At 38.3% G+C, this 24,229-nt stretch overlaps 1 protein-coding gene across 1 annotated transcript in view; it reads left to right on the plus strand.

Annotated features, from left to right (window-relative positions):
- LOC100249070 (brefeldin A-inhibited guanine nucleotide-exchange protein 5) overlaps positions 1-24,229 on the plus strand; it is a 69,194-nt gene that overhangs the window by 40,185 nt on the left and 4,780 nt on the right. Inside the window, exons 26-29 of the mRNA XM_010657761.3 lie at positions 7,331-7,687; positions 10,641-10,807; positions 10,881-11,182; positions 11,333-11,508. Coding sequence (XP_010656063.1) covers positions 7,331-7,687; positions 10,641-10,807; positions 10,881-11,182; positions 11,333-11,508 — 1,002 coding nt within the window. The remainder of the gene's footprint in view (positions 1-7,330; positions 7,688-10,640; positions 10,808-10,880; positions 11,183-11,332; positions 11,509-24,229) is intronic.

Consider the following 24,229-nt stretch of genomic DNA (forward strand, 5'->3'; position numbering starts at 1 on the left):
GATAAAGAAAAGATGCAAAATAAAAGAAAGAGAAGTCCTTTTGAAAGGACAACATGTGAGGATATATAAAAGATAAGTACTATAGTCATTACAAAAGAAAGCCTTTCTCTTTCCCAACTTTAGGAAAAAGTCCATAAAAACAAGGGGAAATAAATCACCAGTGAAGTCCACTAGATAAGAAGCTCCTCTTGTAATCTACATATCAGCTTCTTTGTTTGCTGATCTAGACTTCCACAACAAAGAGTAACCCAAGCATCCGACAAGGTCAACAATCCTTTTGTGTTTTTTTTTTTAAAAAAAAAAAATCAGAAATCAAAGATGTATTAATTTTATGGATAAAAAAAATACATCAGAAGGATGAGGAATCCTCCTTACAATTATAAAAAATCTTATCAAAATATGAGTATACTCCACTATACAAAGAGACCTACACAACATAGTTTAGTCATTATAAGAAAATGAAAATTTACATCTCCTCAAGCCCAAACAAAGCTCCTCTCATTGTTATACAAGTCCTTTTAATCTACACACAAATGCCAATTGAGTTGAATGAAATTGAGAGGAATACCTTTGAAAGCGTGGAATAAGAGGTCTAAGACAAGGAATGGAAGTGAAGTAGATCTTACAACGTATTTGTCATCTTCTGATCATCCTCAAAGTTTCTAGCATTTCTCTCTCGCCACACAATCCAAAGCAAAGTAAGACAAATGATATTCCAAAGGGTGTTACCTCTAATGAAACTCCCCAAACCCTTACGTGAGATGATCATCATGTCACATATGCTCCTACGCAAGCCAAAACCATCTTGGCTTGTCTGAATAGCTTGTGCCATAGCCCCAAAGTAATTGAACAATATAGAAAGAGATAGTCAATTGTCTCTAGCAGAACTTTTATATTATACTTGTCTTTTTACCTATCAAAAAAATAAAACATAAAATGTACCAATCTGAACTAGGGGATTGAAAGGTCTTCTTAACCATAGCATGTCGTTAGTGTTAATTTTTTTGTGTGCCACTAGCCAAGCAAAGGCCTTGACCTTAGATGGGACTTTAGATTTCCACAACAATTTGGCTGGAGGAAAATGAACTAGATCTTATGTATTGGGCAAACCATAAACCTTGTGTGCGGCATTTAGGCAAAAAGAGAGTGAAGGTGTACCCGAAATAGCCAAAGAACAAGTTCCAGTAGGTTTGTCAAGGGATCCCAACAAGCTTCTCAGCTTCTCCATTTCTTCACTATTGAACAAGCTCCAGTAGGTTTGTAAAGAACACATGAATAAAAAAAAATCCAGCTATGAAGGCCAGAAAAATGGCAATGAAGGTCAGAATGATGCACAAGTCTTAAAAACCTACAACTCTGATACTATGACATGAAATATAGTGTTGAGAGAGAGAGAGAAAGGAGAAAAACCTTATTCACATTCATTGTAATCTCTACTTACAATTGAGAGATATATATATACAAGGCTAGGAGTCCTAACTACCATACATGTGACCTATATTAACAAGGAAAGATAGTATACTATACATACATTATATTCAACACTCCCCCTCAAGCTGGAGCATATACGTCATATGCACCAAGCTTGTTACAAATATATTTAATCCTAGGACCTCTGAGAGATTTAGTGAAGATGTCTGCTAGTTGATCATTTGAATTGACAAAACTTGTAGCAACACATCCTGATGCGATCTTCTCTCTAATGAAATGACAGTCAACTTCAATATGCTTGGTCCTTTCATGAAAGACTGGATTGGATGCAATATGTAATGCGGCCTGGTTATCACAGATGAGTTTCATCTGTTCATCCTTTCCAAATCTCAACTCCTGAAGAAGATGTCTCAACCATATGAGTTCACATGTTGCCAAAGCCATAGCTCGATACTCGGCTTCAGCGCTAGATCTGGCCACTACATCTTGTTTCTTACTCTTCCAAGATATTAGATTACCTCCAATAAAAACACAGTACCCTGAAGTGGAACGTCTATCTGTGGGTGAGCCAGCCCAATCTGCATCTGTGTAACCAACAACTTGAGTATGACCTCTGTTCTCGTACAATACACCTTGGCCTGGTGTACTTTTGATATATCGAAGAATACGGATTACGGCATCCCAATGGCTATCACATGGTGACTGTAGAAATTGACTAACAACACTCACAGGAAAAGAAATGTCTAGACGAGTAATGGTGAGATAGTTCAATTTACCTACGAGCCGTCGATATCTCCCGGGGTCTCCTAAAGGCTCCCCCTGTCCTGGTACAAGTTTGACATTCGGATCCATAGGTGTGTCTACCGGTTTACAGTCTAACATACCGGTTTCTTCCAGGATGTCTAAAGCATACTTCCTTTGGGAAAGGACCACACCAGAACTGGATTGAGCTATCTCAATTCCCAAGAAATACTTGAGTTTCCCCAAGTCTTTGGTCTGAAAGTGGGTAAAAAGATGTTGCTTTAGTTTCTGAATATCATCCTGATCACTGCCTGTAATGACGATGTCGTCCACATAAACAACCAGATAAATACACTGCCCCAAGGAGTTATGATGATAAAAAACTGAATGGTCTGCTGTACTGCGAAGCATGCCAAACTCTTGAATAACAGAACTAAAACGGCTAAACCATGCTCGAGGAGATTGTTTCAAGCCATATAAAGAGCGGCGTAACCTGCACACTAAACCAGACTCCCCTTGAGCAACAAAACCAGGAGGTTGCTCCATATAAACTTCCTCAGCAAGATCACCATGAAGGAAGGCATTTTTAATATCCAACTGATAAAGAGGCCAAGAACACATAGCAGCCATGGACAGAAGCAAGCGGACAGAAGCAATCTTGGCAACAGGGGAGAATGTGTCACCATAATCAGAACCATAAACTTGAGTATAGCCTTTAGCAACTAAGCGGGCCTTAAGGCGATCAACCTGACCATCAGGACCAACCTTAACTGTATAGACCCAACGACAACCAACTGTAGATTTACCAGAGGGTAAAACAACAAGATCCCAAGTGCCAGTAGAGTGCAGAGCAGCCATTTCATCCACCATTGCCTGTCGTCAGCCTGGATGGGAAAGAGCTTCATGGGTGCTCTTTGGAAGAGAAACAGAGGATATAGCAGAAACAAAAGCAGAATAGGGTGAAGATAATCGATGATAACTCAAAAAATTGTAAATAGGATGAGGATTACGAGTAGAGCGAGTACCTTTCCGAATAGCAATGGGTAAGTCATTAGGAGAAGGCAGAGCCGGGGCAGGTGAAGCCGAAGGGATAGGAAGTGAGTCAGCAGGTGCCTCAGGAAAAGGGAGAGGAGCAACGACACGAGGGCGACGATGATAAACCTGAAGTGGTCGAGGGGGCATAGCATCAGGTGGGGAGACAATGGGAATGGGTAAGACTTCAGAAACAGGAAGAGACTCAGAAGTGGTGGAAAAGAATGGTGAGTCCTCAAAGAAGGTGACATCAGCGGAGATAAAGTACCGATGAGTCTCAAGGGAATAACAACGATAACCCTTCTGAAGTCTGGAATATCCCAAGAAGAGGCACTTCATGGCTTTGGCGGAAAGCTTGTCCTGTCCAGGAGTGAGAATATGAACAAAGCAAGTACAACCAAAGACACGAGGAGGAAGGAAATAAAGTGGTTGGTCAGGGAAAAGAAGGGAGTGAGGAATCTGATCGTGTAAGACAGAGGAGGGCATACGATTAATCAAATAACAAGCGGTAAGAACAGCGTCCCCCCAAAAACGAAAAGGAACATGATTATGGAGGAGGAGAGTACGAGCTGTCTCAACAAGATGTCGATTCTTGCGTTCAGCTACCCCATTTTGTTGAGGAGTATGAGCACAAGAAGACTGATGAAGAATCCCATGATGAGACATAAACGAAGTAAATTGGGCTGAAAAATATTCCCTGGCATTGTCACTGCGTAGCACACGAATAGAAATATTGAACTGGGTTTGGATTTCAGTATAAAATTTCTGGAAAATAGAGAATAACTCAGCTCGATTTTTCATTAAGAATAACCAAGTACATCGAGAATAGTCATCAATGAAAGTGACAAAATACTGAAATCCTAAAGTAGACGCAGTCCGACAAGGACCCCAAACATCAGTGTGGACAAGCTCAAAAGGAGACTTTGCCCGATTATTCAAACGCTTTGGGAACGAGACACGAGTATGTTTCCCAAGCTGACATGACTCACACGGAAGCGACGACAAAGTGGAAAAACGAGGAACCATCTTCTGGAACTTGGAGAGACTAGGGTGGCCCAGACGATTGTGAATGAGGAGAGGAGCATCAGTGGAAATGCAAACTGCAGGAGATGAATCTGAGGTGAGGTGATAGAGGCCTTGAGACTCACGTCCTATGCCAATCGTCTTCCCCGTACTCCGGTCCTGCAAGGTCACAAATTTATCAGAAAAGGTAATAGAGCAATTAAGAGTACGAGTGATTTTGCTGATGGAAATAAGATTAAAAGGACATTCAAGAGTATAAAGGACAGAAGTGAGAGGTAGAGAAGGCAAAGGAAGGGCCAAACCAATACCTTTAGCCACAGTTTGAGAACCATTAGCTAAGGTAACAGTAGGTAAATCAAAGGTAGTAGTAATAGAGGAGAAAAGATCCTTATTACCAGATAGGTGATCAGATGCTCCAGAATCTAGAATCCAGGGTCCAAGAGAAGATGTGTGGGTAAGGCAGGCAGAGGCATTACCAGGCTGGGCAACAGAGGCAATAGAAGCCTGAGATGTCTAAGATGCGGAGGAGCTCGGAGGCTGAGGCAGCGGAGAATCAAAGGACTGGGCCATATGGGCAGTGCGAGGAGGTCTTCCATGTAACTGATAGCAACGATCGCGAGTGTGGCCAAGTTTATTGCAATAGGTGCAATGAGGACGTTGGCCTCTACCTCGGGTACCACTGCGTCCTCCTCGAGAGGTAGTTTGAGAAACTAACACAGAAGAATCTGAAGCGCTATCAGATGGCAAAGTCTGAGTGGACGAGATACGGAGGAGGCGAGCAAACACATCATCCAAGGACGGAACTGATGAACTACCAAGAATCTGATCACGAATAGGCTCAAGATCCGGACAGAGGCCGATAAGAGTAAGGACCATGAAGAACTTGTCAAGCTGTGTTTGTTGAGCCCCAACATCAGGAGTAAGAGGCATCACAGTCAAGAACTGCTCCTTAAGAGAGGCAATCTGGCCAATATAAGTAGATAGATCCAAGTCCTGTTGGTTGAGATGGACAATAGCAGAAGCCACCTTATAAAGACGCTGGATATCATTCGTGTATAATCCTTTGGCCTGAGTCCAAAATTTAAAACAAGTTTTATAGGCCTGAAGATGAAGAAGAATTCGGGGATCAACCGATTGCCATAATACACTACACAACTGTGCATCTATCTTCCTCCACTGTACGCGGTCGACCTCAGGGATATCTGCCTCCTGTGTAATCAAGTGATCCTCATATCCTTGACCCATAAACCAAAGTTCAACAGAGGCAGACCAGGAAAGATAATTTTCACTCCCAACTAATTTCTCCGAAGTAATCATAGGAGATCCAGATATGACAGAGGAAAAAATGGAAGCTTTAGTAGCCATATCCACTTATCTGGAGAATGAAGTATGTTTGGATCGAAGAGAGCCCTAATACGGCTTCAGATTGCAGCGTGGCACCACCGAAAAAGGGAGACGGCCTCAGATCGCGGTGTGGTACCACCAGAAAGGGAGAAGAACACTTCCCAAGGCACGTGCAGGGATTGGAGTGGAGAAAAAGTGGTCGGAGCTTCGCCGGAAAGACTGTTTGGAGGGCCGACGGAGACAAAAATCCCCAAAAGAGGTACGTGCAGGGCTCGGATGGGAGAACCAGGGAGGTGGAAAGGCTGATCGGCGTCAGGCGAAGCTGGAGGAGGAGGCGCGTCGCCGGAAAAGCTCTCACGCGCCCCCACGCGCCGGCGCGTGAGATTCAACCGCCGGCCGGAAAATTGCGCGTGGCCGGCGCGTGGCTGCTCTTTTGGTGCTGGTGCCTTCACAAAAGTTGGAGATCTCCTCCAGGCGCTCCTTCTGGTATGGTCGGTGTCGGAAAAATAGGTCGCCGGAAAATTTCGCCGGAAAATTTGCCTGCGGTGAGTGGTTTCTAACGACGATCCGACTGACCGGAAAGGATTGGGAGATGGGGAAGGTGACCGGAAAGAAACACGGTCACCGGAAGGTTTCCCGGAGTTGATGACACGGAAAACAGGAAAGAATTAGGTTTTCTTCCTTGGCTCTGATACCATGTTGAGAGAGAGAGAGAAAGGAGAAAAACCTTATTCACATTCATTGTAATCTCTACTTACAATTGAGAGATATATATATACAAGGCTAGGAGTCCTAACTACCATACATGTGACCTATATTAACAAGGAAAGATAGTATACTATACATACATTATATTCAACATATAGGATGAAAAATAATAAGTTTTATCTATTAGATTGACTATACACACAGTTTATATAGGAGATTACAAGAGAAGAAATAGGAAACAAGATACATAATAGGAAACTAACTTATTCCTAAATCATAAAACTATTTATTTACAAAAATAGGAAACTAACATAATAAGAAAATAATTCTCCTATTCTATTTACAGTTCAACAGAAACTAGTTTAGGTTTTTTAGAAATTTGAAACTGTTTGAAGTTCATTCAAGATTTTGTTGCATTAGCTCATTGTTATATCACAGGAGAATTGTAGTCTTTACAAGATTCTGAATAAGGAGCATGAATCATGCCTCCATTGTATGAGCACCAATTTACAAGGTTGCAATTAAGGTTCGGTTGTGGATGTCAAAAGATTCCTTATAACTAATCATCTTCTTGTTTATCTTTAGATGCTCATTTCTAGAAGGATCTCCCTTGCTTCCTCGTAACTATTTCCTTTAAAAAAGGAAAAAAATTAAAAAAAAACAATAAAACTTGGATACCACAAATGAGTCTGGAAGATTTTATGATTTTTTTCTCTCTCTATTAGTATAAGAAACTAAACTTTCATGTTTGATTTGCAGTAGCTAAAGTTTCAGTTATTGTATTATTTTGAAATTTATCGTGTGAAGTGTGGTTTTGCCGTTGAAATTGAATTGTATATATAAGTGTTTGCATATAAATCTTGCAAGGCCTCCATAATTTCTTCACTATTTTTTAAAAATATTCAGGAATAATGCAGTCATTTATGTTGTGGATTGCTTCATAACCGTCTTAAATTTTTGGGAGGTTTTTTTTTTCCCTTGTCTGTCACTTTGCCAAGGACTACATCCTTTGTTTTTTTAAATGCTCCTCCTCTATGTTTGTCTTGTTCAGGGCCTCATACCAGGTGGTGCTTTGAAGCCAATAGACATTAACATGGACACAACTTTTGATGTAACTGAACATTATTGGTTCCCAATGCTGGCTGGTTTATCTGACCTGACATCAGATCCAAGACCAGAGGTCAGAAGCTGTGCATTAGAGGTTTTGTTTGATTTGCTGAATGAGAGAGGCCACAAGTTCTCATCATCATTTTGGGAGAGCATTTTCCATCGTGTCCTGTTTCCCATCTTTGATCATGTGAGAGATGCTAGTAAAGAGAGCTTAGTTTCTTCTGGTGATGAGTGGCTTCGTGAAACAAGCATTCACTCGCTTCAGCTGCTTTGCAACCTTTTTAACACTTTTTACAAGGTATGTTTTTTTTCCCTTAAATTGTATCAGGTGTTGACTTAGAGAAAAGATTTGAGAGCAAAAATTGGTAGTAGAACATGAAAATTTTGCAATAGTGCATGTTGAAGTGCATGATATGTATTGTGGGCCTATATCCTTTTCTTTTTTTTTTTTCTTTTTTGATCAGATATTGTGGGCCTATATCCTATTATCTTGAGTGTCTAACATGGTATCAAAGCCTCATTTGCCCCAAGGTCATGTATTCGGACCTTATCACATGTTTATTTCCTTAATTTATTAAGCCCAAAAGAGGCTACTTTATTTCTCCAATTTATTAAGCCCATGTGTTAGTCCAAAGAAGGCTACACATAAGGGAGGGTGTTGGAGTGTATGATATACACTGTGAGTCCAAATCCTACAAATTAAGCTTTTAGAAAAATTGGTTGTCTAACAATGCATGATGAGATGTGAAAAAGGACATTTGTAAATCAAAGAGTGTGAGATGTACAGGTGGCAAATTTATGCTTGAAATCTAAATGTTCCCATCATGAGCATTTCTTTTATGGGAAAAATATACTCATTGACACCATCAATAACTCAGTATCTCAACTCACATTTTGTTTCCTTATTTCTTTTTTTTATTATTTTATTCTTTTTTTCTTTTTATAAATCAGAAACAATAGTATGCATCATATATAAAAGCGACCATATGCACAAAAGAACAAGAGATCTTTCAGAACAGAAGATCTATACAGGAAGAAAAGATAGAAAGAGAATGACTTAGAAAAACCAAGCAACTCTCAAAGGGGTCAAGTTCCCACTAAACTAAATTGGGATGGAAGCTCCTCCTTTGGCTTGCCTATTGCCTTCCTGGTTGCTGAGAGCAGCCTCCAGGAAAGAATGCCCTATCTCTCTAGATAGAATAAGAATCCTCTTTCAATTATAACACTCTATTGTTTTTTAGCCCTGGGATGTCCATGATATACATGTTGATTCTCCCTCCAGCAAAATGTTAAGGGTCCCAGAATATTACCACTTTTAGTCCTTTTAGAAGAGTTGGAATCTCTGCCTCAATGACTAGTCTGACATTGAGAAGGAGCTGATGATCACACCTGTATGATCCAGTAAAAGGCCTTCAGTGCCCATCTGACAAATGTTACCAAAGGAGCACCAGTTAAAGTTGAGCTTAAGGTTACTTTCTACCATTGGAACACTCTCTAGTCCCTCTTGTGGGGTAGAGCAAATCGTTTTCCACTTTAAGACTCAAAATAACTCCTTGGCAATAGACATCCAAAGAGTTGTTTAGATAACAGATACCTTCCATGAGTCTAACACTGATCTCCTATCCCAAAGATCTCAATGTTCCTCTCAAGCCATATGACCCATAAAGGTGGCTGGGCTAGCCTTCTCCTCAGTGATCTCCCTCTTGGATTCTTCCTGAACCTCAAAGGACACAACCAGCAGATCATCATTTTTTTTTTTTTGATCAGAAACGAAGAAGAATATATTAATATAAGAACAGAAACAGTAGAGATAAAAGAAACAAAAGAAAGAGAAAAAACCAAGGGAAGGATGAGAGGTCCTTCCTACACAAATTGAACAAAGGAGAAAACTCCCAACAATAGAACTCTAAAAACAAAGAGAAACCCCATCAATCTTCAAACTTTTGAACTGCAAACCGCAATCCAGTTGAGTTGTAGAACATTTAGAGGAACTCCTCTAAAAGCTTCAGTACAAGAAGCCCATAGAGAAGAATAAAACCGAATCAAATCCCATACCATCTCTTCCGTTCTCCCTTTATCCTCAAAGATCCTATTGTTTCTCTCTTGCCACACCATCCAAATCAAAGTAAGGCAAGCAATTTGCCAAAGTGTCTTGCCTCTTAATGAGTTCCCCAAGCCTTTAAAAGTAATAACCAACACTCAAGACTCCTTGGAGGGACCCAAACCAACCCTACTAGATTGAACAACATGTGCCAGAGTCCAATGGTAACGGGACAATGAAGAAAAAGGTGGTCAATCATTGCCAGTGTTAGAAGCCATGGAATTTTTTTAGTTTATGGTTCTTCATAGATATCACTGCATACCTTTCAAAATTTAATGTGCTGATTAATTTATGGGCAAGGTTGACAATATATTCCACAGTAGAATCTCATTTAATTACTTGGAGTACAATGTATTATTAACTAGTATGCTCAGTTTAAAACTTTAGATGTTAACAAGTGCACAAATGTTGAGTACCAAATAATATTCAAATATTATTCTCAAGTGAAAGTATAGAGCATCAAATCTGTGACTTAAATAGCATCTTGGCTCTGCTAGAGCATGACTCATAATATGCAAATGCTCTTTGCTTTTGCTTCATGGGATTTTGGAGATGGACTTTGTCCAAATGAGCTTTTGAAGACTTCAAGAAGCTGCACAAAACAATTAGTCTGCCAACTAAGAAGAAGCCATATCCTCAAATGAGAATTTTGTTTCTTTTTTTCTAATAAATAGGCATAACAGGGTGAAAGCTTAAGCCAATTTCAAATCTTTTTGTCTATTAAAAAAAAAAATTGCTTAAACCTTCATCCTTAAAGAGGAGCACTTAGTAACCTAATTTGCTAAAATATATTTGAAGTTGTCTTCTGTGATTTTCTAAAGAAAATCCAGAAGTTCCTGAATGTCTTGACTGAAGGAAGCAAGAGAGGATTTAGGTTACATTAAAATGGTAATCCTGACTATGCTAGTGTGTTAATTTTTTTAATCAGAAAGATAATATGTTATTTAAGTGTCATTCCTAGAAAATGTTAGGGTAGAGGATTTGAACTTGGAATGATTTCTCCTCAATCAAGTCAATCTGATGCATTTAACTATTTTTACAGAACTGTACTCATTTATGTAGATTTGAAAATTATATGAATCCTGCTGTTTATCATTAGTTACTCCAATAATTATTTGTGACAGAAAATTTCTTTATTTCTTTTATGCAGGAAGTATGTTTTATGTTGCCACCACTACTTAGTCTGTTGTTGGACTGTGCTAAAAAAACAGATCAGTCAGTGGTTTCAATCTCTCTGGGTGCATTAGTGCATCTCATAGAAGTTGGAGGACACCAATTCAGTGAGAGTGATTGGGATACATTGTTGAAAAGCATAAGGTGCTTATCTCTTGTTATTTCTAGTTATTTCCATCAATATTCTCTAATTAATACTTCTTGTCATGACCAACAGAGATGCCTCATACACAACACAACCTCTTGAGCTACTCAATGCTTTGGGTTTTGAAAACCCAAAAAACCACGCAGTGTTAGCCAGAGATTCAGAAATCACTAAAGGTGTCAGTCCTTCCCCAAAGTCTGTTGACAATATCCAAGTGGATGACCATCAGTTCGATGTTCGTGATAATGGAAAAACATCTCCACTGGCATCCCCAAGTATTGTTTCTGATGGCACAATAAAGAATCTTAATGCATCAGTTGTCGAGGATCACAATCAAGAAATGGGTTTTCAAACTAACTTGGATGGATCTGAAGGTTAGTTATTCAAATTTTTATTGGAATTCTTGTATATAGGATGGTTCACTATCAATATTGATAGAAGAAAAGCTGCTCAGGACAAGTCACTAATCAGAGAATTTTTTCAATGACCATCCTCACAAATAGAAAAATATATCATTCTTGTAGGCCTACCATCTCCATCAGGAAGAGCTCAGAAAGCTGCTGAAGTTGGTCTTCACCGGAGTCAAACAATAGGTCAAAGAATTATGGGAAATATGATGGACAACCTCTTTCTCAGAAGTCTTACTTCCAAGTCTAAGAGTCGTGTTTCGGATGCTTCAGCACCACCTTCTCCACCCAAGGTACTCTTTTAGTGCATATCAGCTTTTAGTTTGCTTGGGTTGGAGGTCAACCCAAGATCAACACAAAGAATAAATCTCTCTGCTGATGGCCCAAGCCAATGTGATCTTAGACCTGAATATAAGTTTCTAAGCATGGATTGGGATCCTATTAAGATGAATATTGTCAGGTTGGCTACCAGAAGTTGAGTAATGCCATTTTAACTTCCTTTATATTCCCAAAGCTAACTCCTTAAACAAGCAGCAAAACCAATAATAAGTTACTGTTACTAGAAATTGAAGCAGAAGTGGGAAATGACATGGGAGTAGAAAGCATGAAACACTAAAAAAGAATTATGGGAAATGAGAATTTAATGAATCATACATGAATTCTAGAATAGTTGTATTGGAAGATCAAACATAAACTTTAGTAACCAATTAAACCTTTTTTAATAGTTAACTTTTCTTTTGATATCTAGAATAGTACCTGGAAGCTCCCGTCCATAACTCAATGACATGAGAAACATTATTGAAAGATGAGAGTTAAAAAAATATGAATCATTATGGCAAAGGACATTTTTTTTTTTTTTTGATAAGTAAAGACAATTTTATTAAAAGAAAAAGTATACATGATGTATACAAAGCAATAAGGGTGTGAATACACAAAAACAAGCAAATGCACCCTAAGAAGAACCTTACCAATCCACAAATTCTAGCAAGGACTTAGGGTCATCCCCAATGTACAATCTAACCTAATCCCAAAATAAATACAAAAGAGAGCTTTTAAAAGTTCGGTCTAAACTTTCGCAATTCTCAAAGGTTTTTCTATTTCTCTCTCATCAAATGGTCCAAAAAATACACAAAGGAACTACTTTCCAAGCCTTTTTCCTTTTTCTACCAAAAAAGGAACCTCCCTAACTCAAAAGCAACCCTCTTACTGAAGAGTCCATCACCCATTGTACATCAAATAAAGCAAAAATCAGTTGCCACAAAATACAAGCTTTTGGGCAATGTAGAAAAATATGATCGCTTGTTTCTTCTTCTTCTTTGCACATGTAGCATCGATTTTATTCATCTTCCAACCCCTCCTCCTGAGCTGATCCTGTGTCAAAATCTTGGCCCAAGTTACCTCCCAAACAAAGAAGCTTACTCTAACTGGGGCCCACATATTCCAAACTATCCCATGGGGGAAAGTATCCGCTCCCTTGTTGTCCAAGGAAGAGTAGAATGACTTAACTAAAAAGACGTTGTTCTTTGTATCCACCCATACCAAAATATCCTTGGAATCTAAAGAGGGGGAATGATCATGTAACCCCCCAAAGAAGTTAGCCACTTCCTCCAATTCTCAATCATTCAACTGTCTAAAGAACCTAGGATTCCAACTACCACTATCCCAAACATCAACCACTTAAAGGAAGCTATAGAAAAAAAAAATATGGGAAAACTTCCCTCAATGGCACATCCCCACACCATCTATCTTTCAAAAACTTCACCATGTTCCTAAAGCTAACCCTGAAGCAAGTGTTGGCTTTAAAAGTCTCCCAACAATTTCTGATTGCCTTCCAAACCCCCACTCCATACCTCTCTCTCACCCCTTTCGTGCACCAACCCCCCTCATCTTGCCTATACTTGTCAACAATTACCTGTTTCTAAAGAGGATCTCTTTCAGTCGCAAATCTCCAAGACCACTTACCTAATAGGGCCTTATTGAAGGTCGAAATGTTTCTAAAGCCCAAACCCCTTTTCAATTTTTCCAAGCACACAACCAGCTAACTCAACAAATGTGGCTTGTTAACCAAATCTCCCCCTCCCCAAAAGAAATCCCTTTATAGCTTTTCCACCGCTACCCTCTTAGGGATGACAAAGAGGGACATATAATAGATTAGTAAACTAGAAAATGTGCTCTTAATCAGAGTTTGCCTTCCACCTTTTGAGAGATACATGACAAAGGACATGAGAATAATTGGGAAAAAATGTTGAGAAAGTGAGACTTAAAAAATATGAATCATTATGGCAAAGGACATGAGAATAATTGGAAAAATAAATGTTTTGTATAAGTTTCTAAGCATTTCTCAAATGTTGCCTGAATTTTTCTTGAACATTTTCTCAAAGTCTCTAAAAGGTTCATCTCATCCTAGAACCTTTATCCTAGCTTTAGGAATTGTTTTCTTTGTACTATCTGTGGCAAATGGGGATTGGAGAGTGCTTAAAGACCACATGGGTAGTGTGATAGAGCTTTTTATAAACTAGTTGAGGTTGATCTAGCTTGTTAGAGTACATTTATTATTCTTATGTTAGATTGTACTGCTATATTATATGACACGAAATATGGGATGAAAAATAATAAGTTCAGTATCTTAGATTGACTATACACACAGTTTATATAGGAGATTACAAGAGAAGAAATAGGAAACAAAAGACATAATAGGAAACTAATTTATTTCTAAATCAGAAAACTATCAACTAAATACCTCAATTTAAGGGATTTTAACATAATTCTCCTATTCTATTTATAGCTCAATTACAGCCTATTTATAGCTCGACACTCTTCCTCAAGCTGAGGAATAAATGTCTTCCATTCCCAGCTTGAATACAAGATCGTGAAATATTGAACCGTTCAGCCCTTTTGTTAGGATATCAGCTAATTGATGCTCTGATGGAACATATGTCATACACACTATTCCTTCCTCCAATTTTTCTTTGATGAAATGTCTATTAATCTCAATATGTTTTGCCCTATCGTGTTGTATAGGGTTATGAGCAATATTGATAGTTGACTTATTGTCACAATAGAGCTTCATAGGACCATCCCACTTGATTCTCAAATCATCTAGAATAATCTTCAGCAAAAGTAGTTCAGACAACCCTTGAGTAATGGCCCTAAACTTTGATTCTGCAGATGACCTTGTTACCACATTCTGCTTTTTACTTCTCCATGTTACCAGATTACCTCCAAGAAAAGTACAATACCCTGTAGTTGATCTTTGATCCATTAGGGAACTTGCATAGTCAGCGTCGGTGTATGCTTCTAGAGCAAGAGTATTGTTCTTCTTGAACAAAATTCCTTTCCCGGGGTTGCCTTTCAAGTAATGCACCACCCTGTAAGCAGCTTGAAGATAAGGTTCTCTTTGATCATGCATGAATTGACTGATCACGCTCACCAAGTAGGCGATGTTTGGGCGAGTGTGAGCAAGGTATATGAGCCTACCAACCAGCCTCTGGTACATTCTTTTATCCATCACTGGTTCTTCTTTAGCTTCTCCCAACTCGTGGTTTGGATCCATTGGCGTAGAGATTGGTTTACACCCAATCTTCCCTGCTTCTGCCAATAAATCAGTTACATACTTTTGTTGAGAGATGAAGATCCCTTGTGTGGAATATGCCACCTCAATACCGAGGAAATACTTTAGTTTCCCTAGTTCCTTTATCTCAAACTCTGCTGGTAATCTCTGCTTCACTTCATGCTTTTCTCTCTCATCATTTTCAGTTACTATGATGTCGTTAACATAGACTAGAAGAGCAGTTACTCCCCTTGCAGCCGAGTGCTTAATGAAGAGAGTGTGGTCGCCTTGGCTTTGTTTGTACCCAGACTCTTTCATGACTTTTGCAAATCTCCCAAACCAAGCCCTAGGAGATTGTTTTAGCCTATAAATGGCCTTTTTCAGCTTGTACACCTTGTTACCTGTGTTTCCCTCAAATCTCGATGGGATGTTCATGTAAATCTCTTCATCTAAATCACCATGAAGAAATACATTCTTAACATCATACTGTAGGAGTTGACAATTATAGTGGGCAGCCAGTGACAACAGGATTCTTACAGTATTCATTTTTGCAACTGGAGTAAAACTCTCCTGATAATCAACTCCATAAGTTTGAGTGTACCATTTGGCTACCAATCTTGCTTTATGTCTCTCAAGAGATCCATCAGCCTTATATTTCAATGTGAAAATCCACTTGCAATCAACAATGTTTTTCCCTTTCAGTCTTTCAACAATCTCCCATGTTTTATTCTTTTCTAATGCACTCATCTCCTCTCTCATAGCATCCTTCCATTCCCTTTTTGTCAATCCCTCAGAAACAGTGTTAGGGATGATAGTTGTGTTTAGACTCATAATGAAATTCTTATGGGCTGGTGATAGGTGCTTAAGAGACACATAGTGTGATAGTGGATAGAGTGGTCGGTTTGTGCATTCTCTGGTGCCTTTTCTGATAGCAATGGGAAGGTCTAGGTCTAGGTTGTCTGTTGAGTCAGTGGAAGTTTCACCAGGTTGTGTATGTAAAGGTTTATTTGATCTTATCGTGATTTCATTCCCAGGGTCTGAGTTGGATTCTTGGACATGCTTTTGTTTTGGAATGGCATTTTCCCTTGAATACACCTTAGGAAACTGTGGAAAATTGCGATTGACACTGGCTGGAACATGGGATGACATGGGTTCAGTGGTAAAATTGGGTGACTCAGGTGTGATTAGCTTAGATGACTCAGGTTCTTCATCACCATGGGTTGAGACATGAGGAAGGTCAAGAGGTTCAAAGTACTCACAAAGACTATCTTCCATCATTGAAATCTCTCCCTGAAGAGAGGACTTGGGGAAAAAATGTTTATTTTCCGTGAAGGTGACATCTGTAGAGATGTAAAATTTTCTGGCTGAGGGATTGTAACACTTGTATCCTTTTTTAGTGGATGAGTAACCAAGGAAGACACATTTTATGGCTCGAGGGTCTAGCTTATCTCTATGTTGGTTGTGGACATGAACAAATGCAGTGCACCCAAATACCCTAGGAGTGAGCCCATTTGAGGCTTTGAAGTGTGGATAGTAACTCTTGAGTATGTTTATGGGGCTTTTGTTGTCTAACACTCGTGAGGGAATTCTACCCCAATAGGACTTAGGAACATTCCCTTGAAAGAGTAAGGCTCGGGTTGTGTTGAGTAAATGCCTATTTTTCCTCTCAGTTACCCCATTTTGTTGGGGTGTGTTAACACATGATGAGTCATGGAGAATGCCCTGTGATTGAAAATAGGGTGACAAAATCCGATTGAAGTAATCTCTAGCATTGTCTGTCCTAAAGCTTTTTATTTTAACCCCAAATTGTTTTGAACTATAGAGTGGAAATTAGGTATAACAATGCTAACATCAAATTTTTGTTTAAGAAGAAAGATCCATGTAACCCGAGTGCAGTCATCAATTAAGGATACAAACCAACAAGCCCCAAAAACATTAGGTATAGTCGAAGGACCCCATATGTCACTATGAATCAAATGAAAAGGATGAAAACTTCTTTTATTGCTAATAGGAAAAGATACACGAGTATGTTTTGCCAATTCATAAGTTTCGCAATGAAACTCAAAAATATCTTATCCTTGGAACAAATGAGGAAACATGACCTTTAAAACCCTAAAAGATGGATGACCTAGACGTAGATGATACAACCAAATGGTATCTTTATTTGAGGAACTAAGAAAAGAAAATGACAAATTATTACTAGTTTTTTGAGATGATTCAAGGTGGTAAAGACCGCTCCTTTCCTATAACGGTAGCTAAAGAGCCATTGGCCACTGCAATTTTCTTGTTACTTTGGCTTGGGGTTTAGGTATGGAAAAGTTGAGATTTGGAGGTCATATGGTCTGTGACACCGAAGTCTATTATCCAATAGTCATCATAAACCCTGTGTGAGACATTTATGCAAAAAGAGAAGGTGTACCTGAAAGAGCCAAAGAACAAGTTCCAGTAGGTTTGTCAAGGGATCCCAACAAACTTCTTAGCTTCTCCATTTCTTCACTATTGAACCTGCTTGTTGCTGAATTTTCCTCAGTTTTGGGCTGCTCTGCTATGTGTGCTTGAGGCCTTTGCTGCCCTCCACGGTTTCCCCATTCACGACTCGGTGGCTTATCATTCAACTTCCAACACTTCACTTTTGTGTGCCTTGATTTCTTGCAATAGGTGCACCAGAGATTGTCCTTGTTCTTTTTCCACTGATTGTCTCTACCTAAGTGTTTTGGCAGATCATTCTTTCCTTGCTCTGAATGTTCTGTTTTTGCAACTAGGGCTAATCCATCCAAGGTTTGTGGTTCAAGCATAACACTCCTTGGGCTTTCCTCGCCTCAAATCAGTGCCACCACCTCAATAAAGCTCAGAACCTCCTGCTTACCAAGAATCTGGATTCTCACTTGATTAAATTCTGGGTTATGCCCAACAAGAAAATCATAGACTCTATCTTGTTCAATAAAATCCTTTAGAACAGCGGCATCTTCAGGACATTTGGTTTTTATCACCCTATAATGATCAAGTTCTTGCCACAAAGCTTTCAATTGATTGGCATATTCAATAACGGTTTTACTTCCCTGTTTTGGAGCAATCGTCTTCACCTTAACCTCATATACTTGAGCCGCATCTCTAGCTTTTGAATACGTCTGTTGGATTGCATCCCAAATATCCTTAGTTGGAGCCAAGAACATACATGTGTCACTAATCTCAGAAGTCATAGAATTCCTCAACCACACCATAATCATAGAATCTTTTTCATCCCATGCTTAAAAACGGGGATCTCTTGGTTTTGGCCTTGTACCCATAAGATGATTGATCTTCCATTTCCCTTTCAGCACAGTGCGAACAAGTTGAGACCATTTATGGTAATTTTTTCCATCCAGCCTATACACAACCTGAATGTTTTGCAATTCCCCGAGTTGTTGAGATTGAACAATCTCCTTCGATTGTGTTGTAGTAGTCGTCTCTGCAACCTTGGACATCTTCCACGAAAAACCTGATCTCTTAGGAATTAAGGCAGATCGCGAAATAAAAAACCAGCAGCAATGAAGGCTGGTAAAAGAACACGTGAAATACTCTGTTTGGCCTTTCAGAAAATAGAGCAAAACAAAGCAGAGAAAGAAAATGTGAATAAAAAAAAATCCAACTATGAAGGCCAGAATGATGCCCAGGTTTTAAAAACCTACTGCTCTGATATCATGACACGAAATATGGGATGAAAAATAATAAGTTCAATATCTTAGATTGACCATACACAGTTTATATAGGAGATTACAAGAGAAGAAATAGGAAACAAGAGACATAATAGGAAATTAACTTATTCCTAAACCAAAAAACTATCTAATTGAATCCCTCAATTTAAGGGATTTTAAAATAATTCTCTTATTCTATTTACAACTCAATTACAACCTATTTACAGCTCGACATTATATTTAAAAAAAAGGATAGGGAAATTCAAGGATTGATCTAGTTCTAATTCCAAGTTGGAAAAATTAACCTACTATATGTAGGGTTAGGAAAAAAGAGAAAAATAGAAGAAAAGGAATATCAAAGAGGTTAAGGTTTTGTTTTCTTGACTTTTCTATACTTTCCAATCTATTTATAATATTGAGTCTAAAAACCCTTAACATAATATGAGAACAACAAACTAGCTTACCTATTGAGGCAGAAACCGTATTTATTGGAGGGATTGATAGAAGTAGTCTTGATGCCCTAAAGTGAAAGGAGATTCAGTTGTTATCATTTCTTGGGCTTCACTGGCAAGGGAGGATCTTGGTGATTCTTCTACTGTCCGGATAATTTACCTTTATAGATATACCAAAAGCTCTTTTGATTGGAAGCTTGGATTATGAACTAGTTAGCAAATCAATTGGCTAAGCAAAAGAACCATTTTAGTTGAAGAGTTTGTTAGGGACTTCATGTCCCCTGAAGCCCCCTAGGTGCAATGGGAGTTTTAATCTGTCAATGACTTATTAAGACAAGGCATAGAGGGGTGGTGGGTTCTGGTATTTGGAGCCACATTGATACCATAAAAAATCCAATAGATTGGATCTTGCTAAATAGGCCAAAACAAAAAGAAAGGTTCCGATCTCTACACTTTCTTATTTTCTTTCTCCACAAAACTATCATGTCACTCCAGTAACTCCTTCACTGATCATGGCAACACCTAAGAGAAACCAAAGAGCAAGAATACCAAATTGTCCAAGCTTCTGTTCTGCTGCAATGAAGGATATGTTGACCAGATCCTCATTGATCTTACATAAACAACACCAATTGGCTAGAGGCCATCCCTTCTTCTCGGTTTATACATTGCCAAGATCATTTCCCAAGTTGCCTCCCAAGCAAAGAACCCACCTGTGTTGGGGGGGTCTCAAACTCCACACTTATTTTGTTGGTGAAGGACCACTTGAAACAGACTCCAAATAGTTAATGATTGATTGAATAAAGAACTTTCCATCCTTTGGATCCCTTTACATCAATGCATCCTGACACCATCACCTCCTGAATCTACCTAAGAAAGAATACACACTATCCAATATGCAATCACGAAAGTTTCTTAAGGAGAAAGGATCCCAGTACCTTCTCCACACTCCTAAATGTTGACTGCCCAAGCATCCTTTATGCAATGCAGTGGAGAATAGGAATGGATACCATTGCCTTAATAAAGCATCACTGCACTAAAAATATTGCCAAAACATCTCTTCTACTATCAGCCACCATTAAGCTAGTCCTACAAAGAAACTTCGTCCACCCTCTTCTAGTCGTTTTCCACATCCCCACACCAAACCCTTCCCTCCCCTCATTAGAATGCAACCATTGTTCCTCCTCTTCATATTTACCTAAGATAACTAGTCTCCAAAGCCTATCCTTCCCATAGCAAATCTCTAGTTCCATCTTGCCACATTGAACTCTTCTATAAATTCAAAAAATCTTTTCGTAGCTTCTGGGGTTTGAGAGCAATTCCTTTTTTCACAAGGGAGTCCAACTAAATTAAAGTCCTTTTGCCTTTTTTTTTTTTAAAAAAAAAAAACAGCCTTTCTCCCAATAATTGGACCATAAACCCTAAAGTCACCCCAACGAAATGAACCTTGTAGCATTTAGAATGGAAAGAAATTGGAGCGCACCCTTGCTTCAATCCCAACTAAATCCAACACCTAATGATCCCAGAAAACCATCACATCTCGATTGCACATCTATCATCTATTGCAAACCCTTTTTGAAGACGTGCCCAAATTAAGATTTCTATTAAACTCTACTAACATAGTCAACTTTGGTTTCTTATAAAGGAACCAAATTCACCCTTTGAGACTTGAAGAAAGACTTTTCAACCTTCATGTTCTCCCCATCATTCAATCATCTACAATTCCAAGAGATTAACTTAATCTCCATTGGACAACAAAGGTTAGAGTGCAATCATCTTTTATTCCAAACCCTAGTTACCTAGATTGCCTCCATAATTGGGGGGGGGGGGGGGAGGAAGAAGGAAAACCTAAGTCTCTAAGCATCTATGTCAAGACACTTGAAACGACTACACAGATAAAATCATGAATGAAGACCAAAACTTACATACAAGGGAACAATAAACATATGAAAAGAGATTAGAAGATAAATAGGAGCTAAAAAACCATTTTTTTAAAATAGGGAAAAATTAATGAATAAGTGAAAGAAAGGAAAAAGAAAAAAAGAAAAAGAGAGAAAATAGAAATATCTTCACATTATATTTGACTAAAAAAGAAGAGAGAAAAATCTTCACATAACCAAAGGTTTTAGCTATATATAGATATTACACCTGAAAGGATATTGTAGACAACTCCATGAATAGAAGAAGAAGCAATGGTCGTAAACAAAACAATCTTGAAGAGGCATTATACTTGAAATGGTTCAGCAGATCATCTTTTCCTATATTATTCTGTGTCGTTGGGGTTCTGGCACAAATTATTTCAGCTAGCCAAGATGGATTGGGTTCTTCTGAGAAGCATTTTAGACATGATGTCCATATACTATAAACGTTTTGGCAACTCCAAGAGAGGGATGGTTTTGTGGCAAAATGCGTGCATAACTTTAATTTGGGTTGTGTGGCGGGAAAGAAATGCCAGGATATTTGAGGACAAAGCTAGGAATTCAGAGAATCTTTGGGATTCCATTCATTTCCTTGCTTCTCTATGGGCTTTTTGTTCTGCGTTTTTAAGGGCATTCCCCTTAACTTGTTACAACTAGATTGGCTAGCAGTGTGTAGTTCCAACGGGATGGTCTAATCAAGGGAGCTTGTTCGTAGTTTTCATAGTGTAGTGTCTTGTTATCTTTTTTGTTGTTTAGTTTCATCTCTGATGGGAGGATTCATCATCCTTCTATTGTACTTCTTTTTTTATCAATATATGCATGTGTTGTTTCCTATCAAAAAAAAAATATACTTGAAATAGTTTAAAGGGGAAAAATGAAAAGGAAAAAGGAATCTGAAAGTGTTTTCTTAACTTGAAAAAGATGGAAATAAGAATACCTTCTCAATAAATTTGAAGGGAATTTGAGGGAAGGACCATCTTCCTTCTCTTGTATCTTTACTACCATTAATACAATATTCTTCGTTTATGATAAAATAAATAAATAAGTTTGAAGGGAGTTTGTCGCCTCGGTTGGCAGCTCTTAAGGCTTATGAGAAAGGGGAACTGAAGGATCTACTATTAAGGTAAGAAATGCATTGGAGGCAAAAAGTAAGGTAATATGGGTTAAAGAAGGGGATTGCAACTCAAAGCACTTCCATAGGGCGGGTAATGGGAGGATAAACAAGAAGTTCATCAAATCCTTGGTAAATGAAGAGAAGGCAACACTAGATAATCTTGAAAACATTTCGGAAGAGATTGTGTGATTGTTTGAAAATTATACTCTAAACCCCCAATACACCCTTGGATGTTAGAAAGTTTAGATTGATCTCCAATTTCAATAGAGAGCACTAATTGCTTCGATCGCCCCTTTACTGAAGAGGAATTTTATAATGCTATCTTTTAGTTTGACAAGGAAAAGGCACTAGGGGCTGATTGTTTCTCCATAGCAATGTTTTTAAGAGTGTTGGAATGTGATTAAGGAGGATTTATTAAAAGTGTTCACGGAGTTTCACAATAGTGGGGTAATAGACCAAAGTATCTACGCTACTTTCATAGCTCTTGTGCCGAAAAGGAGTCAAACTATCGAAGTTTCAAAATTCAGACCTATCAACCTGGTCGCAAGTCTATATTCGATTATATCCTAAGTTTTATTAGGTTGTATTTGAGTAATCCTTCACAAAACCATTCATTTCTCGTTGGGAGCTTTTATTGAGCGGAGACAAATTTTAGAGATAGCACTAATAGCCAACCAAATGGTGGATGAGAAAAAACAAAATTGGGAGAGAAGGGCATGGTTTTTAAGTTTTATTGAAAAGGATTAATCATGGGAATGGGGCTTCTTGGATCAAGCCTAAAAAGGAAGAGGTTTAGTACTAAATGGAGGTCTTGGATGAAGGAATGTCTATCCTCAACAAATTTTGTGGTCTTAGTGAATGGTGGCACCTAAAGCTGGATTAAAGCAACCAAAGGTCTTAGATAAGAAGATCCTCTTTCCCTTTTTCTCTTTACCATTGCAACTAACATCTTCAATAGAATGATGCTGAGAGTGAAGGAGAGCAATCTCTTGGAAGATTTCCTAGTAAGGAGTAGAACTAGAGTGTATCACTTGCAAGTTGCAAATGACACCATCTATTCCTTTCAAGAGCTAACATGGAAGATTTGCAAAAACTTAAGCTAATCTTGATGATTTTGTGGGTGCATTTAAGGGCTTAAGATCAATTTAGATGAGATTACTTTAGTTGGTATTAACATGAATCAAGATTAGAATATTAGATTGGTTTCAATGCTCAAATGTAAGGTTTCTGAGTGGCCCTTAACCAAAGGCTAGTGCTTTTTAGGATCTAGTGGTCAATAGAATGTCATAGAGATTGGATGGTTGGAAAAAAAATTTTATTTTTAGTTGGAAGAATAATTCTAATCTAGTCTTGCTTGTCTCACATTCCTAGTAACTTCCTCTCTTTGCTTAAGATTCCATCAGTAGTGGCGACAATGATTAAGAAAATGCAAAGGAATTTTCTTTAATCAGGGGTAGGAGAGGGAAAGAGAGATCATCTCATTAGTTGGGACCTAGTGTGCAAAAGTCTAAGGGGGAAGGGGGTTTGAGGTTTTCTAATGTAAGTGTTGCTTTTTGGCATAAGGTGATATTGAGTATCTATGTGATTCACCCTAATGGTTGTCATGCTAACATGTTAAGAATATAGCCCTTTTTGGGAAGTGGCTTTCAAAGGGGAAGAGGGCCTCAACAACTACAACTTTTAGGAGCATTCCTCTCAATGTAATTTGGCTCAATTGGAATTTAGTGTGTGAATCAAAAGAGTCAAAAAAGCAAAGTGTGGAGCAAAGCTCCAAACTTCCAGTCTCTTTTTGTAGATGTATTGATCCCTATAGAGAGTAGAATTAGTTTTCTTTGTATAGTTTCAGTTTCATGCGGTGTTATATTGAGGTATAGATTTTTTTTGTATTTTGGAGAAAACTTATTCATTGGTCCTATTTGATCAAAGTTTGTATATTTGGGAAGGATTCTTCATCTTTCACATGTACTTTTTAAATTCTTAACTAAATACTTTGTTCTTGAAAAAAGAAAAAGTCAAAGATATATGAGAATAACCAAAGTTTTTGTTGCCTAAAGATTTTAGATCTAGAAGGATGTTAGAAACATCTCCATGGATAAAATCATGAATTGAGACCAAAACTTACATATACAAAATCAACAAAATATAAAACAAAGTAGAATATAAATATGAAGCTAAACGAATTTTTTAAAATGGAGAAATTAAAATAAAAATGAAAAAAAAAAAGAAGGGAAAAAAGAAGAAGGTAAGAGAGAAAAAAAAAGAAAAAAGAAAAAAGAAAAAGAAGAAACTATTGGAGTGCATGATATAC

This window comes from Vitis vinifera, chromosome 11 (genome assembly GCF_030704535.1).
Source record: "Vitis vinifera cultivar Pinot Noir 40024 chromosome 11, ASM3070453v1".
Classification (NCBI taxonomy): Eukaryota; Viridiplantae; Streptophyta; class Magnoliopsida; order Vitales; family Vitaceae; genus Vitis; species Vitis vinifera.